Source organism: Pelophylax lessonae, assembly GCF_965119305.1.
Source record: "Pelophylax lessonae genome assembly, contig: HAP1_SCAFFOLD_151, whole genome shotgun sequence".
In the NCBI taxonomy this organism is placed as follows: domain Eukaryota; kingdom Metazoa; phylum Chordata; class Amphibia; order Anura; family Ranidae; genus Pelophylax; species Pelophylax lessonae.
Window position 1 is genome coordinate 216,435 of NW_028120133.1, and position 19,054 is coordinate 235,488.

The 19,054-nt window shown below is 54.7% G+C and overlaps 1 protein-coding gene across 2 annotated transcripts in view; it reads left to right on the forward strand.

Annotated features, from left to right (window-relative positions):
- The window catches only part of LOC309543511 (NACHT, LRR and PYD domains-containing protein 12-like), a 113,973-nt gene that overhangs the window by 47,716 nt on the left and 47,203 nt on the right, over nt 1-19,054 (forward strand). For both annotated transcript variants that reach the window (XM_082275986.1, XM_082275987.1), the window contains exon 4: nt 15,047-15,109. In XM_082275986.1, coding sequence (XP_082132112.1) covers nt 15,047-15,109 — 63 coding nt within the window. The remainder of the gene's footprint in view (nt 1-15,046; nt 15,110-19,054) is intronic.

A 19,054-nucleotide genomic window follows, 5' to 3' on the forward strand; every position in this document is an offset into this window, starting at 1 on the left:
CATGTGTGCCAGGCTGCCCAGAGGCAACGAAAGGCTGTCCTCTGTGGGAGGTGTATCGTCCGTGTCCATTGTATCCCCCCAGCCACGCACCAGTGATGGCCATGAGCTGGCCTGGGTGCCACCCTGCTGTGAACATGGTTCCATCTCCTCCTCCAGCTCCTCCTCCTCCTCATCCTCCAGAACTGTGCCCCTGCTGGACAATTGTGTCCCTGGCGTTTGTGTGTGCAGGAACCCACCCTTGGAGCCCCTTGCGAATGACTGCCCTGAAAGCCTTGGAAATGTTACCTCTTCATCCTCCTCCTCCTCCTCATCCTGTGCCACATCCTCTTCCATCATCGCCCGAATTGTTTTTTCAAGGAGGCATAGAAGTGGGATAGTTAAGCTGAGAACGGCGTCATCGGCACTGGCCATGTTGGTGGAGTACTCAAAACAGCGCAACAAGGCACACAGGTCTCGCATGGAGGGCCAGTTATTGGTGGTGAAGTGGTGCTGTTCCGCAGAGCGACTCACGCGTGCCTGCTGCAGCTGAAACTCCACTATGGCCTGCTGCTGCTCGCACAGTCTTTCCAGCATGTGCAAGGTGGAGTTCTACCTTGTGGGCACGTCACATATGAGGCGGTGAGCGGGAAGGCCGAAGTTACGCTGCAGCGCTGACAGGCGAGCAGCAGCAGGGTGAGAACGCTGAAAGTGCGCACAGACGGCCTGCACTTTCTGCAGCAGCTCTGACATATCGGGGTAGTTTTTAAGGAACCTCTGCACCACCAAATTCAGCACATGCGCCAGGCAAGGGATGTGCGTCAAACCGGCTAGGCCCACAGCTGCTATAAGATTTCGCCCGTTATCGCACACCACCAGGCCGGGCTTGAGGCTCGCTGGCAGCAACCACTCATTTGTCTGCTGTTCCATGCTCCTCCACAACTCCTGCGCGGTGTGTGGTTTGTCCCCCAAACAGGCAAGTTGTAAAACTGCCTGCTGTCGTTTACCCCTGGCCGTGCTGAAGTTGGTGGTGAAGGTGTTAAGCTGTCCGGATGAGGAGGCGGTAGAGGATGAGGAAGCGGAGTAGGAGGAGTTAGGAACAGGAGGCAAACTGAAGCGCCCTGCAATCCTCGGTGGTGGAAGGACATGCGCCAAATAGCTATCCGCCTCAGGCCCATCCGCCACTGCATCTACCCAGTGTGCCATTAGGGAGATATAACGCCCCTGACCATGCTTACTGGTCTACGTATCGGTAGTTAGGTGGACCTTGGCACAGATGGCGTTGCGCAGTGCACACCTGATTTTTTCCCCCACTTGGTTGTGCAGGGAAGGGATGGCTTGCCTGGAAGAGGAGTGGCGGCTGGGCACGACGTACTGTGGGACAGCCACCGACATAAGGTTTTTAAAACTGTGCGTCTCCACCAGACGGAATGACAGCATTTCAAAGGCCAAGAATTTTGAAATGCTGGCATTCAGGGCCAGGGATCACGGGTGGGTAGGGGGGTACTTCCTCTTCCTCTCAAGTGTTTGGGAGATGGAAAGCTGAACGCTTCCACGGGACATTGTGGAGATGGTTGGTGACCCAGGTGGTGGTGTTGCTGACAGATCCTCTGTTTGCGGGGTGGCAGGTGCCGGTATCACTACAGATGTGGCTGGAGCGGCCGAGACTGCAGCAGAAGAGGAAGCAGGATGAGCCAGAGACGTTTCTTGGTTTTGAAGGTGTGTACTCCACTGCAGCTCGTGCTTTGCACTTAGATGCCTGATCATGCAGGTTGTGCTCAGGTTGAGAAGGTTTATGCCTCGCTTCAGGCTCTGATTGCACAGGGTGCAAACCACTCGTGTCCTGTCATCAGCACATTTTCTAAAGAACTTCCACACTAGAGAACTCCTTTGAGCTGACTTTGGTGCCCTCGTTCCCTTGCTGCATTGGGCAGTAGCGGGCGTAGTGTCTAGGGCACGGCCGCTCCGCTTCTGCACCCTGCTCCCTCTTCTGCTGTGCTGGTGGCTCTGTGCGACCACCGCCTCTTCCTCCAAACTACTCAAGTCACCTGCATGACGTTCATTCCATGTGGGGTCGAGGACCTCATCGTCCTCCACATCATCTTCCACCCAGTCTTCATCCCTGCCCTCCTTGTCGGTCTCCACAATGCTGAACGCCACAGCAGTTGGCACCTGCGTTTCGTCATCATCGGAGACGTGCTGCGATGGTCCTTCCATGTACTCATCTTGAGAAAAAAGTGGTTGGGCATCGCTGCACTCAATCTCTTCCACTTCTGGGGCAGGGCTAGGTGGATGGCCCTGGGAAACCCTGTTGACAGAGTCCTCAAAAAGAATAAGAGACTGCTGTATGGATTGGGGCTCAGACTGCTTGCCTGATTTCCAAGGGGGTGAGGTGAAAGACGGTTGGACATTGGCTGCAGGTGCCAACTCTGACCTTTCAGCAGAAGACTGGGTGGAAAACAATGTGAAGGAACTGGAGGCACTGTCAGCAGCAAACCAATCTACTATCGCCTCTCTGTGTTCTGGCCTCATCACTTCTAGAGGCGTATGATGCCCTACCAAATACTGATGCAGGTTCTGTCGCCTACTAACACTTGAGGAAGGTGTTTCACTTGTGCGTGTAGCTGGCACAGATCGACCACGTCCTCTCCTTGCAACAGGAGCTCTACCAGCAGCACCACGACCCAGGCCACGGCTCCTATTTGACGGTCTCCTCATATTTCTGTAATTTATGGTCTTGCCCTAGAAAGGTGTTTATTGAATAGCGGAACAAAACAACAACAGTATCACACGGGTGTATCTCACAGTCAAATATGCAAACTATGCCGCAATTTAATGTTTTTTACCCCAAAAGGGTGTATATTGAATAGCGGAATAGGAAAAAGGATAAAAAACGGTGTATCTCACACGTACAAACACAGACTAGGCCCCGATTAAAATTTTTTTGTACCCTAAAGGCAGGATGAGGAAGAGGAGTAGGAGGAGTTGGGAACAGGAGGCAAACTGAAGCGCCCTGCAATCCTCGGCGGTAGAAGGAGATGCGCCAAACAAATTTAAAAAGGTGTATCTCACATGTACCAGTACAGACTATCCTGCAATTAAATTTTTTACACTCAAAGAGGGTGTATATTGAATAGCAGAATAGGACAAATTTTACAAAACGGTGTATCTCACGCGTACAAACACAAACTAGGCCCCGATTACAATTTTTTCTACCCTAAAGGCAGGATGAGGAGTAGGAGGAGTTCGGAACAGGCAGGAGGCAGACTGAAGCACCCTCAAATCCTCGGCAGTATGAGATGCGCCCCAAAAATTGGAAAGTTGTATCTCACACGTACCAACACAGACTATCCCCAATTTAACTGATCCCCAAAGGTTTTTGATTAAATAGCGGAATAGAAAATATGATCAAAAAAAGTGTATGTATATCACACGTACACAACCACACTAGGCCCCAATTACTATTGTTTGTACCCCTAAAAGGCTGGATGAGGAGTAGGGGGGAGTATGGAACAGGCAGAACCCTCAAATCTTCAGAAGTATGAGATGAACCCCAAAAACCCCAAATATCATTCAGCTCTGCTGCAGGCCACAACTTAATTTTTTTTAACCCAAGGCTGTATATTGAATAGTGGAATAGAAAAAAAGTGTATGATTTTTGAAACCACTCAATATTAGCACATGTGAACTGAACACAGCAGAGTATGATCAGTCACTCAGCACAGCACAGCTGAAGGAAAAAGGCCGCACACAGTGCCTGATAGAAAAATACTTTTCTCCCTCCTCCTCAGTGGGCAAAAAAGATTGCGTTCACTGCACCCCAAAAAGATTGCGTTCACTGCACCCCAAAAAGATTGTGTTCACTGCACCCCAAAAAGATTGCGTTCACTGCACCCCAAAAAGATTGCGTTCACTGCACCCCAAAAAGATTGTGTTCACTGCAGCCCACACACAGCAAAATGGATGTGGACCACTGACACCTGCCTATCTCCTATCCCACACCACACAGCAATATCGATTGTAGTTTGTAGAACACACTTTCCCTAAAAATCAGCAGACTCTGTCCCTAACAGGATTGATAAGATCGTAGATTGGGTGACTGCAAACCCCACCCCACACAGCAATGTCGATTGTAGTTTGTAGAACGCACTGTCCCTAAAATCAGCAGCCTCGCCCTAAAATGCCTACAACTCGCCCTGCCTAACACACTCCGACCTGTCCCTCAATTCTATCCGGACACAAATGTTTTTTTTTTCCTGTCTGTCCCTAATCAGCAGGCAGCACGTTGATGTGTGCTCTCTCCCTGAACTAAGCAGCAGAATGACGCCGCAGCGGCGCTGCCTCGAACTTATAAAGACTTGGTCACATGCTTCAGACGGACAATCACAGATACTGATACATTTGCAGGCATAGCTGGGATGGTTTAGGCACACCAGTTAAACGATTGTTGATTGGCTGTTGAAAGCCCGCCATGAAAAGCGCGCCAAAGCATGCAAAACCCGGAAATAAAATGACCGAACACGGATTTTTACCCGAACATACAGTAAAGTTTTCGTGTCCGTGTTCGGGTAACAAAAATCCAATTATTCGGTACGAACACGAATAATACAGTCCGTGTTCGCTCAACCCTACTCAAGACCAAGACTTCGATCACACGGCCCCAATCCGGGCACACAGCCTGCCCACTCAGAGGTGCAATGCCCTCAAGACCAAGACTTCGATCACACGGCCCCAATCCAGGCACACAGCCTGCCCACTCAGAGGTGCAATGCCCTCTAATCCCAGGTCTCGGTTACACGGCCTCAATCCAGGCACACAGCCTGCCCACTCAGAGGTGCAATGCCCTCTAATCCCAGGTTTCGGTTATACGGCCTCAATCCAGGCACACAGCCTGCCCACTCAGAGGTGCAATGCCCTCAAGACCAAGACTTCGATCACACAGCCTCAATCCAGGCACACAGCCTGCCCACTCAGAGGTGCAATGCCCTCTAATCCCAGGTCTCGGTTACACGGCCTCAATCCAGGCACACAGCCTGCCCACTCAGAGGTACAATGCCCTCTAATCCCAGGTCTCGGTTACACGGCCTCAATCCAGGCACACAGCCTGCCCACTCAGAGGTGCAATGCCCTCCTGGCCCAGGTTTTGGTCACAGGGCCTCAATCCAGGCACACAGTATGCTCAAACAGAATTGTGATGTTCTGTAGGCCTGGGCTCCAGCCATAGGGCATCACTTCAGGCACACAGCCTCCTTATACAGGGGAGAAATGCCCTCCTGACCCATACTCTGGCCATGGGGCCTCATTCAAGGCATACAGCGTGCTTGCACAGGGGGGGCATCGGCCTATAAGCCTTGGTTCTAGCCAAGGTGCCTCAGTCCAGACACACAGCCTTTTATCACAGGTGAATGATTCCCTCTAATCCCAGGCTCTAACCATAGGGCCTCAATCCAGGCACCCAGTCTGCTCACACAAGGGAGTGATGCCCTCTATGCCCAGACTCCAGCCATGGGGCTTTAATTCAGGCACACAGCCTTCTCACACAGGGGATCAATGCCCTCTTGGTCCAGCCTCTAGCCATTGGGACTCAATCCAGGCACATAGCCCTTCTCACACAGGACAGCGATGACATCTAGACCCATAGGGCCTCAATCCAGGCACCCAGTCTGCTCACACAAGGGAGTGATGCCCTCCATGCCCAGACTCCAACCATGGGTCTTTAATTCAGCCACACAGCCTTCTTACACAGGGGATCAATGCCCTCTAGGTCCAGCCTCTGGCCATTGGGCCTCAATCCAGGCACCCAGTCTGCTCACACAAGGGAGAAATGCCCTCTATGCCCAGACTCCAGCCATGGGGCTTTAATTCAGGCACGCAGCCTTCTCACACAGGGGATCAATGCCCTCTTGGTCCAGCCTCTGGCCATGGGGGCCTCAATCCAGGCACGCAGCCTTCTCCCCCTCAGAGCCTTTCCCTCAGGAGAGAGGGCTATCAGAGTACTTTTTCTCCAAAGGAGGTAGGTCTTCAAAAGAACATTCCAAACATGACCTCCCTGCTTTGTTAAATCAAGGTCCAGGCTACTGATTAGAGTCTACAATACAAAAAATGGTCCCTTCCCCCACCTATAACTGGTCTTACCGGCAAGGAGCACTGGAAGGGCAAATGCATGTCAAAAAACCAAGGGGGTTTCCAGTCACAACTTACCAACCAGCCTACGACCAACCGAATGAATCAGCTTTACTGATTAGAGTCTGACAGAACAGGAAGGGACTCTCCCACCCCCCGACACTGGACTCTCTCCCACCCCCCGACACTGGACTTTCCCACCCTCCGACACAGGACTCTCTCCCACCCTCCGACACTGGACTCTCTCCCACCCCCGACACAGGACTCTCTCCCACCCCCGACACAGGACTCTCTCCCACCCTCCGACACAGGACTCTCTCACACCCTCCAACACAGGACTCTCTCCCACCCCCGACACTGGACTCTCCCACCCCCGACACAGGACTCTCTCCCACCCCCCACACAGGACTCTCTCACACCCCGACACAGGACTCTCTCCCACCCTCCAACACAGGACTCTCTCCCACCCTCCAACACAGGACTCTCTCCCACCCCCGACACAGGACTCTCTCCCACCCCCGACACAGGACTCTCTCCCACCCCCGACACAGGACTCTCTCCCACCCCCCACACAGGACTGCCAGGGATTCTCCCACCCCCAACACAGGACTCTCCCACCCTCCGACACAGGACTCTCTCACACCCTCCAACACAGGACTCTCTCCCACCGCCGACACTGGACTCTCTCCCACCCCCGACACTGGACTCTCCCACCCCCGACACAGGACTCTCTCCCACCCTCCGACACAGGACTCTCTCCCACCCTCCGACACAGGACTCTCTCCCACCCTCTGACACTGGACTCTCCCACCCTCCGACACTGGACTCTCCCACCCCCGACACTGGACTCTCCCACCCTCCGACACTGGACTCTCCCACCCCCGACACTGGACTCTCCCACCCTCCGACACAGGACTCTCTCCCACCCTCCGACACAGGACTCTCTCCCACCCTCCAACACAGGACTCTCTCCCACCCCCCACACAGGACTCTCCTGCCCCTAGCCAGGGACTCTCCCACCCCCAACACAGGACTCTCTTCCACCCCTGACACAGGACTCTCTCCCACCCTCCGACACTGGACTCTCCCACCCTCCGACACAGGACTCTCTCCCACCCTCCGACACAGGACTCTCTCCCACCCTCCGACACAGGACTCTCTCCCACCCCGACACAGGACTCTCTCCCACCCTCCGACACAGGACTCTCTCCCACCCCCGACACAGGACTCTCTCACACCCTCCGACACAGGACTCTCTCCCACCCCCGACACAGGACTCTCTCCCACCCCCCACACAGGACTCTCTCCCACCCCCCACACAGGACTGCCAGGGACTCTACCACCCCCAACACAGGACTCTCTCCCACCCCCGACACAGGACTCTCTCCCACCCCCGACACTGGACTCTCTCCCACCCTCCGACACAGGACTCTCTCCCACCCCCCACACAGGACTCTCTCCCACCCCCACACAGGACTCTCCTGCCCCTAGCCAGGGACTCTCCCACCCTCCAATACAGGACTCTCTCCCACCCCTGACACAGGACTCTCCCGCCCCCAACACAGGACTCTCTCCCCCCCCGACACAGTACTCTCTCCCACCCCCGACACAGGAGTCTCCTGCCCCTAGCCAGGGACTCTCCCACCCCCAACACAGGACTCTCTCCCACCCCCGACACTGAACTCTATCCCACCCCCAACACTGAACTCTATCCCACCCCCGACACTGGACTCTCCCACCCTCCGACACAGGACTCTCTCACACCCTCCAACACAGGACTCTCTCCCACCCCCGACACTGGACTCTCCCACCCCCGACACAGGACTCTCTCCCACCCCCCACACAGGACTCTCTCACACCCCGACACAGGACTCTCTCCCACCCTCCAACACAGGACTCTCTCCCACCCTCCAACACAGGACTCTCTCCCACCCCCGACACAGGACTCTCTCCCACCCCCGACACAGGACTCTCTCCCACCCCCGACACAGGACTCTCTCCCACCCCCCACACAGGACTGCCAGGGATTCTCCCACCCCCAACACAGGACTCTCCCACCCTCCGACACAGGACTCTCTCACACCCTCCAACACAGGACTCTCTCCCACCGCCGACACTGGACTCTCTCCCACCCCCGACACTGGACTCTCCCACCCCCGACACAGGACTCTCTCCCACCCTCTGACACAGGACTCTCTCCCACCCTCCGACACAGGACTCTCTCCTACCCTCTGACACTGGACTCTCCCACCCTCCGACACTGGACTCTCCCACCCCCGACACTGGACTCTCCCACCCTCCGACACAGGACTCTCTCCCACCCTCCGACACAGGACTCTCTCCCACCCTCCGACACAGGACTCTCTCCCACCCCCCACACAGGACTCTCCTGCCCCTAGCCAGGGACTCTCCCACCCCCAACACAGGACTCTCTTCCACCCCTGACACAGGACTCTCTCCCACCCTCCGACACTGGACTCTCCCACCCTCCGACACAGGACTCTCTCCCACCCTCCGACACAGGACTCTCTCCCACCCTCCGACACAGGACTCTCTCCCACCCCGACACAGGACTCTCTCCCACCCTCCGACACAGGACTCTCTCCCACCCCCGACACAGGACTCTCTCACACCCTCCGACACAGGACTCTCTCCCACCCCCGACACAGGACTCTCTCCCACCCCCCACACAGGACTCTCTCCCACCCCCCACACAGGACTGCCAGGGACTCTACCACCCCCAACACAGGACTCTCTCCCACCCCCGACACAGGACTCTCTCCCACCCCCGACACTGGACTCTCTCCCACCCTCCGACACAGGACTCTCTCCCACCCCCCACACAGGACTCTCTCCCACCCCCACACAGGACTCTCCTGCCCCTAGCCAGGGACTCTCCCACCCTCCAATACAGGACTCTCTCCCACCCCTGACACAGGACTCTCCCGCCCCCAACACAGGACTCTCTCCCCCCCCGACACAGTACTCTCTCCCACCCCCGACACAGGAGTCTCCTGCCCCTAGCCAGGGACTCTCCCACCCCCAACACAGGACTCTCTCCCACCCCCGACACTGAACTCTATCCCACCCCCGACACTGGACTCTCTCCTACCCCCGACACGGGAATCTCTCCTACCCCCGACACTGGACTCTCTCCCACCCCCGACACTGGACTCTCTCCAACCCTCCGACACAGGACTCTCTCCAACCCTCTGACACAGGACTCTCTCCCACCCCCGACACAGGACTCTCTCCCACCCCCGACACTGGACTCTCCCACCCTCCGACACTGGACTCTCTCCAACCCTCCGACACAGGACTCTCTCCAACCCTCCGACACAGGACTCTCTCCCACCCCCGACACAGGACTCTCTCCCACCCCCGACACAGGACTCTCCTGCCCCTAGCCAGGGACTCTCCCACCCCCAACACAGGACTCTCTCCCACCCCCGACACAGGACTCTCTCCCACCCCCGACACTGAACTCTATCCCACCCCCAACACTGAACTCTATCCCACCCACGACACTGGACTCTCCCACCCTCCGACACAGGACTCTCTCCCACCCCCGACACAGGACTCTCCCACCCCCAACACAGGACTCTCTCCCACCCCCGACACAGGACTCTCTCCGACCCCCGACACTGGACTCTCTCCCACCCCCGACACTGGACTCTCTCCCACCCCCGACACTGGACTCTCTCCCACCCCCGACACTGAACTCTATCCCACCCCGACACTGAACTCTATCCTACCCCCGACACTGGACTCTCTCCCACCCCCGACACGTGACTCTCCCACCCTCCGACACTGGACTCTCCCACCCTCCGACACTGGACTCTCCCACCCTTCGACACAAGACTCTCTCCCACCCTCCGACACAGGACTCTCTCCCACCCCCCTCACAGGACTCTCTCCCACCCCCGACACAGGACTCTCTCCCACCCCCGACACAGGACTCTCCTGCCCCTAGCCAGGGACTCTCCCACCCCCAACACAGGACTCTCTCCCACCCCCGACACTGGACTCTCTCCTACCCCCGACACTGGAATCTCTCCTACCCCCGACACTGGACTCTCTCCCACCCCCGACACTGGACTCTCTCCAACCCTCCGACACAGGAATCTCTCCTACCCCCGACACAGGACTCTCTCCCACCCCCCTCACAGGACTCTCTCCCACCCCCGACACAGGACTCTCTCCCACCCCCGACACAGGACTCTCCTGCTCCTAGCCAGGGACTCTCCCACCCCCAACACAGGACTCTCTCCCACCCCCGACACTGGACTCTCTCCCACCCCCGACACTGGACTCTCTCCTACCCCCGACACTGGAATCTCTCCTACCCCTGACACTGGACTCTCTCCCACCCCCGACACTGGACTCTTTCCAACCCTCCGACACAGGACTCTCTCCAACCCTCCGACACAGGACTCTCTCCCACCCCCGACACAGGACTCTCTCCCACCCCCGACACTGGACTCTCCCACCCTCCGACACTGGACTCTCTCCAACCCTCCGACACAGGACTCTCTCCAACCCTCCGACACAGGACTCTCTCCCACCCCCGACACAGGATTCTCTCCCACCCCCGACACAGGACTCTCCTGCCCCTAGCCAGGGACTCTCCCATCCCCAACACAGGACTCTCTCCCACCCCCGACACAGGACTCTCTCTCACCCCCGACACTGGACTCTCTCCCACCCCCGACACTGAACTCTATCCCACCCGCAACACTGAACTCTATCCCACCCCCGACACTGGACTCTCTCCCACCCTCCGACACAGGACTCTCTCCCACCCCCGACACAGGACTCTCCCGCCCCCAACACAGGACTCTCTCCCACCACCGACACAGGACTCTCTCCCACCCCCGACACTGGACTCTCTCCCACCCCTGACACTGGACTCTCTCCCACCCCCGACACTGAACTCTCTCCCACCCCCGACACTGGACTCTCCCACCCTCCGACACTGGACTCTCTCCAACCCTCCGACACAGGACTCTCTCCAACCCTCCGACACTGGACTCTCTCCCACCCCCGACACAGGATTCTCTCCCACCCCCGACACAGGATTCTCTCCCACCCCCGACACAGGACTCTCCTGCCCCTAGCCAGGGACTCTCCCATCCCCAACACAGGACTCTCTCCCACCCCCGACACAGGACTCTCTCTCACCCCCGACACTGGACTCTCTCCCACCCCCGACACTGAACTCTATCCCACCCCCAACACTGAACTCTATCCCACCCCCGACACTGGACTCTCCCACCCTCCGACACAGGACTCTCTCCCACCCTCCGACACAGGACTCTCTCCCACCCCCGACACAGGACTCTCCCGCCCCCAACACAGGACTCTCTCCCACCACCGACACAGGACTCTCTCCCACCCCCGACACTGGACTCTCTCCCACCCCTGACACTGGACTCTCTCCCACCCCCGAAACTGAACTCTATCCCACCCCGACACTGAACTCTATCCTACCCCCGACACTGGACTCTCTCCCACCCCCGACACGTGACTCTCCCACCCTCTGACACTGGACTCTCCCGCCCTCCGACACTGGACTCTCCCACCCTCCGATACAGGACTCTCTCCAACCCTCCGACACAGGACTCTCTCCCACCCCCGACACAGGATTCTCTCCCACCCCCGACACAGGACTCTCCTGCCCCTAGCCAGGGACTCTCCCATCCCCAACACAGGACTCTCTCCCACCCCCGACACAGGACTCTCTCTCACCCCCGACACTGGACTCTCTCCCACCCCCGACACTGAACTCTATCCCACCCCCAACACTGAACTCTATCCCACCCCCGACACTGGACTCTCCCACCCTCCGACACAGGACTCTCTCCCACCCTCCGACACAGGACTCTCTCCCACCCCCGACACAGGACTCTCCCGCCCCCAACACAGGACTCTCTCCCATCCCCGACACAGGACTCTCTCCCACCCCCGACACTGGACTCTCTCCCACCCCTGACACTGGACTCTCTCCCACCCCCGACACTGAACTCTATCCCACCCCGACACTGAACTCTATCCTACCCCCGACACTGGACTCTCTCCCAACCCCGACACGTGACTCTCCCACCCTCTGACACAGGACTCTCCCACCCTCCGACACTGGACTCTCCCACCCTCCGACACAGGACTCTCTCACACCCTCCAACACAGGACTCTCTCCCACCCCCCTCACAGGACTCTCTCCCACCCCCGACACAGGACTCTCTCCCACCCCCGACACAGGACTCTCCTGCCCCTAGCCAGGGACTCTCCCACCCCAACACAGGACTCTCTCCCACCCCCGACACTGGACTCTCTCCCACCCCCCAACTCAGGACTCTCTCCCACCCCCGACACTGAACTCTATCCCACCCCCGACACTGGACTCTTCCACCCTCCGACACAGGACTCTCCCACCCTCCGACACAGGACTCTCTCCCACCCTCCGACACAGGACTCTCTCCCACCCCCGACACTGAACTCTATCCCACCCCCGACACTGAACTCTATCCTACCCCGACACTGGACTCTCTCCCACCCCGACACGTGACTCTCCCACCCTCCGACACTGGACTCTCCCACCCTCCGACACTGGACCCTCCCACCCTCCGACACAGGACTCTCTCCCACCCTCTGACACAGGACTCTCTCCCACCCCCTCACAGGACTCTCTCCCACCCCCGACACAGGACTCTCTCCCACCCCCGACACAGGACTCTCCTGCCCCTAGCCAGGGACTCTCCCAACCCCAACACAGGACTCTCTCCCACCCCCGACACTGGACTCTCTCCCACCCCCGACTCTGGACTCTCTCCCACCCCCAACACTGAACTCTATCCCACCCCCGAAACTGGACTCTTCCACCCTCCGACACAGGACTCTCCCACCCTCCGACACAGGACTTTCTCCCACCCTCCGACACATGACTCTCTCCCACCCCCGACACAGGACTCTCCCGCCCTCTGACACAGGACTCTCTCCCACCCTCCAACACAGGACTCTCTCCCACCCCCGACACAGGACTCTCTCCCACCCCTGACACAGGACTCTCTCCCACCCCCGACACAGGACTCTCTCCCACCCCCAACACAGGACTCTCTCCCACCCCCGACACTGAACTCTCTCCCACCCCCGACACTGAACTCTATCCCACGCCCAACACAGGACTCTCTCCCAACCCCGACACAGGACTCTCTACCACCCCCCACACAGGACTCTCCTGCCCCTAGCCAGGGACTCTCCCACACCCAACAAAGGACTCTCTCCCACCCCCCGACACAGGACTCTCTCCCACCCCCGACACTGGACTCTCTCCCACCCCTGACACTGAACTCTATCCCACCCCCGACACTGAACTCTCTCCTACCCCCGGCACTGGACTCTCTCCCACCCCCGACACTGGACTCTCTCCCACCCCCGACACAGGACTCTCTGCCAACCCCGACACTGGACTCTCTCCCACCCCCGACACAGGACTCTCTCCCAACCCCGACACTTGACTCTCCCACCCTCCGACACTGGACTCTCCCACCCTCCGACACAGGACTCTCTCCCACCCTCCGACACAGGACTCTCTCCCACCCCCAACACAGGACTCTCTCCCAACCCCGACACAGGACTCTCTCCCAACCCCCATACAGGACTCTCCTGCCCCTAGCCAGGGACTCTCCCACCCCCAACAAAGGACTCTCTCCCACCCCTGACACAGGACTCTCTCCCACTGCCGACACTGGACTCTCTCCCACCCCCGACACTGAACTCTCTCCTACCCCCGGCATTGGACTCTCTCACACCCCCAACACAGGACTCTCTCCCAACCCCGACACAGGACTCTCTCCCACCCCCCATACAGGACTCTCCTGCCCCTAGCCAGGGACTCTCCCACCCCCAACAAAGGACTCTCTCCCACCCCTGACACATTACTCTCTGCCAACCCCGACACAGGACTCTCTGCCAACCCCGACACTGGACTCTCTCCCACCCCCGACACAGGACTCTCTCCCAACCCCGACACTTGACTCTCCCACCCTCCGACACTGGACTCTCCCACCCCCGACACTGAACTCTCTCCTACCCCCGGCACTGGACTCTCTCCCAGCCCCGACACTGGACTCTCTCCCACCCCCGACACTGGACTCTCTGCCAACCCCGACACTGGACTCTCTCCCACCCCCGACACAGGACTCTCTCCCAACCCCGACACTTGACTCTCCCACCCTCCGACACTGGACTCTCCCACCCTCTGACACAGGACTCTCTCCCACCCTCCGACACAGGACTCTCTCCCACCCCCAACACAGGACTCTCTCCCAACCCCGACACAGGACTCTCTCCCAACCCCCATACAGGACTCTCCTGCCCCTAGCCAGGGACTCTCCCACCCCCAACAAAGGACTCTCTCCCACCCCTGACACAGGACTCTCTCCCACCGCCGACACTGGACTCTCTCCCACCCCGACACTGAACTCTATCCCACCCCCGACACTGAACTCTCTCCTACCCTCCGACATAGGACTCTTTCCCACCCCCGACACTGGACTCTCTCCCACCCCCAACACAGGACTCTCTCCCAACCCCGACACAGGACTCTCTCCCACCCCCCATACAGGACTCTCCTGCCCCTAGCCAGGGACTCTCTCCCACCCCTGACACAGGACTCTCTCCCACCCCCGACACTGGACTCTCTCCCACCCCCGACACTGGACTCTCTCCCACCCCCGACACAGGACTCTCTCCCAACCCCGACACAGTACTTTGGAGCCTCCTCAACAGAGTGACTGGCAGGTGATGTCATATAAATCCCCCCTGGGTGCAATGCTCTGTAAAAAGAGTAAAATAAAACTCAGCAAGGCTGTCCGAGATGACATAACTCCAGAAATCTGTGATTTGATGACATGATGATAACCGGCCATCTTTCTTCTTCTTCTTCTAGGGGAATGTCTGGTGGAGGAGATCCTCCTGGATGAACCTGGATACATCCTGACAGAGCTGGCCGGTGAGTACGCGGTGCGCATGTGATGTCCAATATGACCAATGGCTGTTCTCAGGAGGAGAAGGACCTGAACAGACAAGGGGGAACTCCGCCAGTGTATATATAGGGTGATATACAGCCAGTGTTTATATAGGGGGGATATACAGCCAGTGTATATATAGGGGGATATACAGCCAGTGTATATATAGGAGGATATACAGCCAGTGTATGTATAGGAGGATATACAGCCAGTGTATATATAGGAGGATATACAGCCAGTGTATGTATAGGGGGATATACAGCCAATGTATATATAGGGGGAACTCAGCCAGTGTATATATAGGAGGATATACAGCCAGTGTATATATAGGAGGATATACAGCCAGTGTATATATAGGAGGATATACAGCCAGTGTATGTATAGGAGGATATACAGCCAGTGTATATATAGGGGGATATACAGCCAGTGTATATATAGGAGGATATACAGCCAGTGTATATATAGGGGGATATACAGCCAGTGTATGTATAGGGGATATACAGCCAGTGTATATATAGGGGGATATACAGCCAGTGTATATATAGGGGGATATACAGCCAGTGTATGTATAGGGGATATACAGCCAGTGTATATATATGGGGATATACAGCCAGTGTATATATAGGGGATATACAGCCAGTGTATATATAGGGGGATATACAGCCAGTGTATGTATGGGGGATATACAGCCAGTGTATATATAGGGGGATATATAGCCAGTGTATATATAGGGGGATATATAGCCAGTGTATATATAGGGGGATATACAGCCAGTGTATATATAGGGGATATACAGCCAGTGTATATATATGGGGATATACAGCCAGTGTATATATAGGGGATATACAGCCAGTGTATATATAGGGGATATACAGCCAGTGTATATATAGGGGGATATACAGCCAGTGTATGTATAGGAGGATATACAGCCAGTGTATATATAGGGGGATATACAGTCAGTGTATATATAGGGGGATATACAGCCAGTGTATGTATAGGGGATATACAGCCAGTGTATATATAGGGGGATATACAGCCAGTGTATATATAGGGGGATATACAGCCAGTGTATGTATAGGGGATATACAGCTAGTGTATGTATAGGAGGATATACAGCCAGTGTATATATAGGGGGAACTCAGCCAGTGTATATATAGGGGGATATACAGCCAGTGTATGTATAGGAGGATATACAGCCAGTGTATGTATAGGGGGATATACAGCCAGTGTATATATAGGGGGATATACAGCCAGTGTATGTATAGGAGGATATACAGCCAGTGTATATATAGGGGGATATACAGCCAGTGTATATATAGGGGGATATACAGCCAGTGTATATATAGGGGGATATACAGCCAGTGTATGTATAGGAGGATATACAGCCAGTGTATATATAGGAGGATATACAGCCAGTGTATGTATAGGAGGATATACAGCCAGTGTATATATAGGGGGATATACAGCCAGTGTATGTATAGGAGGATATACAGCCAGTGTATATATAGGGGGATATACAGCCAGTGTATGTATAGGAGGATATACAGCCAGTGTATATATAGGGGGATATACAGCCAGTGTATGTATAGGGGGATATACAGCCAGTGTATATATAGGGGGAACTCAGCCAGTGTATATATAGGAGGATATACAGCCAGTGTATATATAGGAGGATATACAGTCAGTGTATATATAGGAGGATATACAGCCAGTGTATATATAGGAGGATATACAGCCAGTGTATATATAGGAGGATATACAACCAGTGTATGTATAGGAGGATATACAGCCAGTGTATATATAGGGGGATATACAGCCAGTGTATATATAGGGGGATATACAGCCAGTGTATATATAGGGGGAACTCAGCCAGTGTATATATAGGAGGATATACAGCCAGTGTATATATAGGAGGATATACAGCCAGTGTATATATAGGAGGATATACAGCCAGTGTATGTATAGGAGGATATACAGCCAGTGTATATATAGGGGGATATACAGCCAGTGTATATATAGGGGGATATACAGCCCCTGTATGTATAGGGGATATACAGCCAGTGTATATATAGGGGATATACAGCCAGTGTATATATAGGGGGATATACAGCCAGTGTATGTATAGGGGATATACAGCCAGTGTATATATAGGGGATATACAGCCAGTGTATATATAGGGGGATATACAGCCAGTGTATGTGTAGGGGGATATACAGCCAGTGTATATATAGGGGGATATACAGCCAGTGTATATATAGGGGGATATACAGCCAGTGTATGTATAGGGGATATACAGCCAGTGTATATATAGGGGGATATACAGCCAGTGTATGTATAGGGGGATATACAGCCAGTGTATGTATAGGAGGATATACAGCCAGTGTATATATAGGGGGATATACAGCCAGTGTATATATAGGGGGATATACAGCCAGTGTATATATAGGGGAGATATACAGCCAGTGTATATATAGGAGGATATACAGCCAGTGTATATATAGGGGGATATACAGCCAGTGTATATATAGGGGGATATACAGCCAGTGTATATATAGGGGGATATACAGCCAGTGTATGTATAGGAGGATATACAGCCAGTGTATATATAGGAGGATATACAGCCAGTGTATATATAGGAGGATATACAGCCAGTGTATATATAGGAGGATATACAGCCAGTGTATGTATAGGAGGATATACAGCCAGTGTATATATAGGGGGATATACAGCCAGTGTATATATAGGGGGATATACAGCCAGTGTATGTATAGGGGGATATACAGCCAGTGTATATATAGGGGGATATACAGCCAGTGTATATATAGGGGGATATACAGCCAGTGTATGTATAGGGGATATACAGCCAGTGTATATATAGGGGGATATACAGCCAGTGTATGTATAGGGGGATATACAGCCAGTGTATGTATAGGAGGATATACAGCCAGTGTATGTATAGGGGGATATACAGCCAGTGTATATATAGGGGGATATACAGCCAGTGTATGTATAGGAGGATATACAGCCAGTGTATGTATAGGAGGATATACAGCCAGTGTATATATAGGAGGATATACAGCCAGTGTATATATAGGGGGATATACAGCCAGTGTATATATAGGAGGATATACAGCCAGTGTATGTATAGGAGGATATACAGCCAGTGTATATATAGGAGGATATACAGCCAGTGTATGTATAGGGGGATATACAGCCAGTGTATATATAGGAGGATATACAGCCAGTGTATATATAGGGGGATATACAGCCAGTGTATGTATAGGATTATATACAGCCAGTGTATATATAGGGGGATATACAGCCAGTGTATGTATAGGAGGATATACAGCCAGTGTATATATAGGGGGATATACAGCCAGTGTATGTACAGGAGGATATACAGCCAGTGTATGTATAGGGGGATATACAGCCAGTGTATATATAGGGGGAACTCAGCCAGTGTATATATAGGAGGATATACAGCCAGTGTATATATAGGAGGATATACAGCCAGTGTATATATAGGAGGATATACAGCCAGTGTATGTATAGGAGGATATACAGCCAGTGTATATATAGGTGGATATACAGCCAGTGTATATATAGGGGGATATACAGCCAGTGTATATATAGGGGATATACAGCCAGTGTATATATAGGGGGATATACAGCCAGTGTATGTATAGGAGGATATACAGCCAGTGTATATATAGGGGGATATACAGCCAGTGTATATATAGGGGGATATACAGCCAGTGTATGTATAGGAGGATATACAGCCAGTGTATATATAGGGGATATACAGCCAGTGTATATATAGGGGGATATACAGCCAGTGTATATATAGGGGGATATACAGCCAGTGTATGTATAGGAGGATATACAGCCAGTGTATATATAGGGGGAACTCAGCCAGTGTATATATAGGA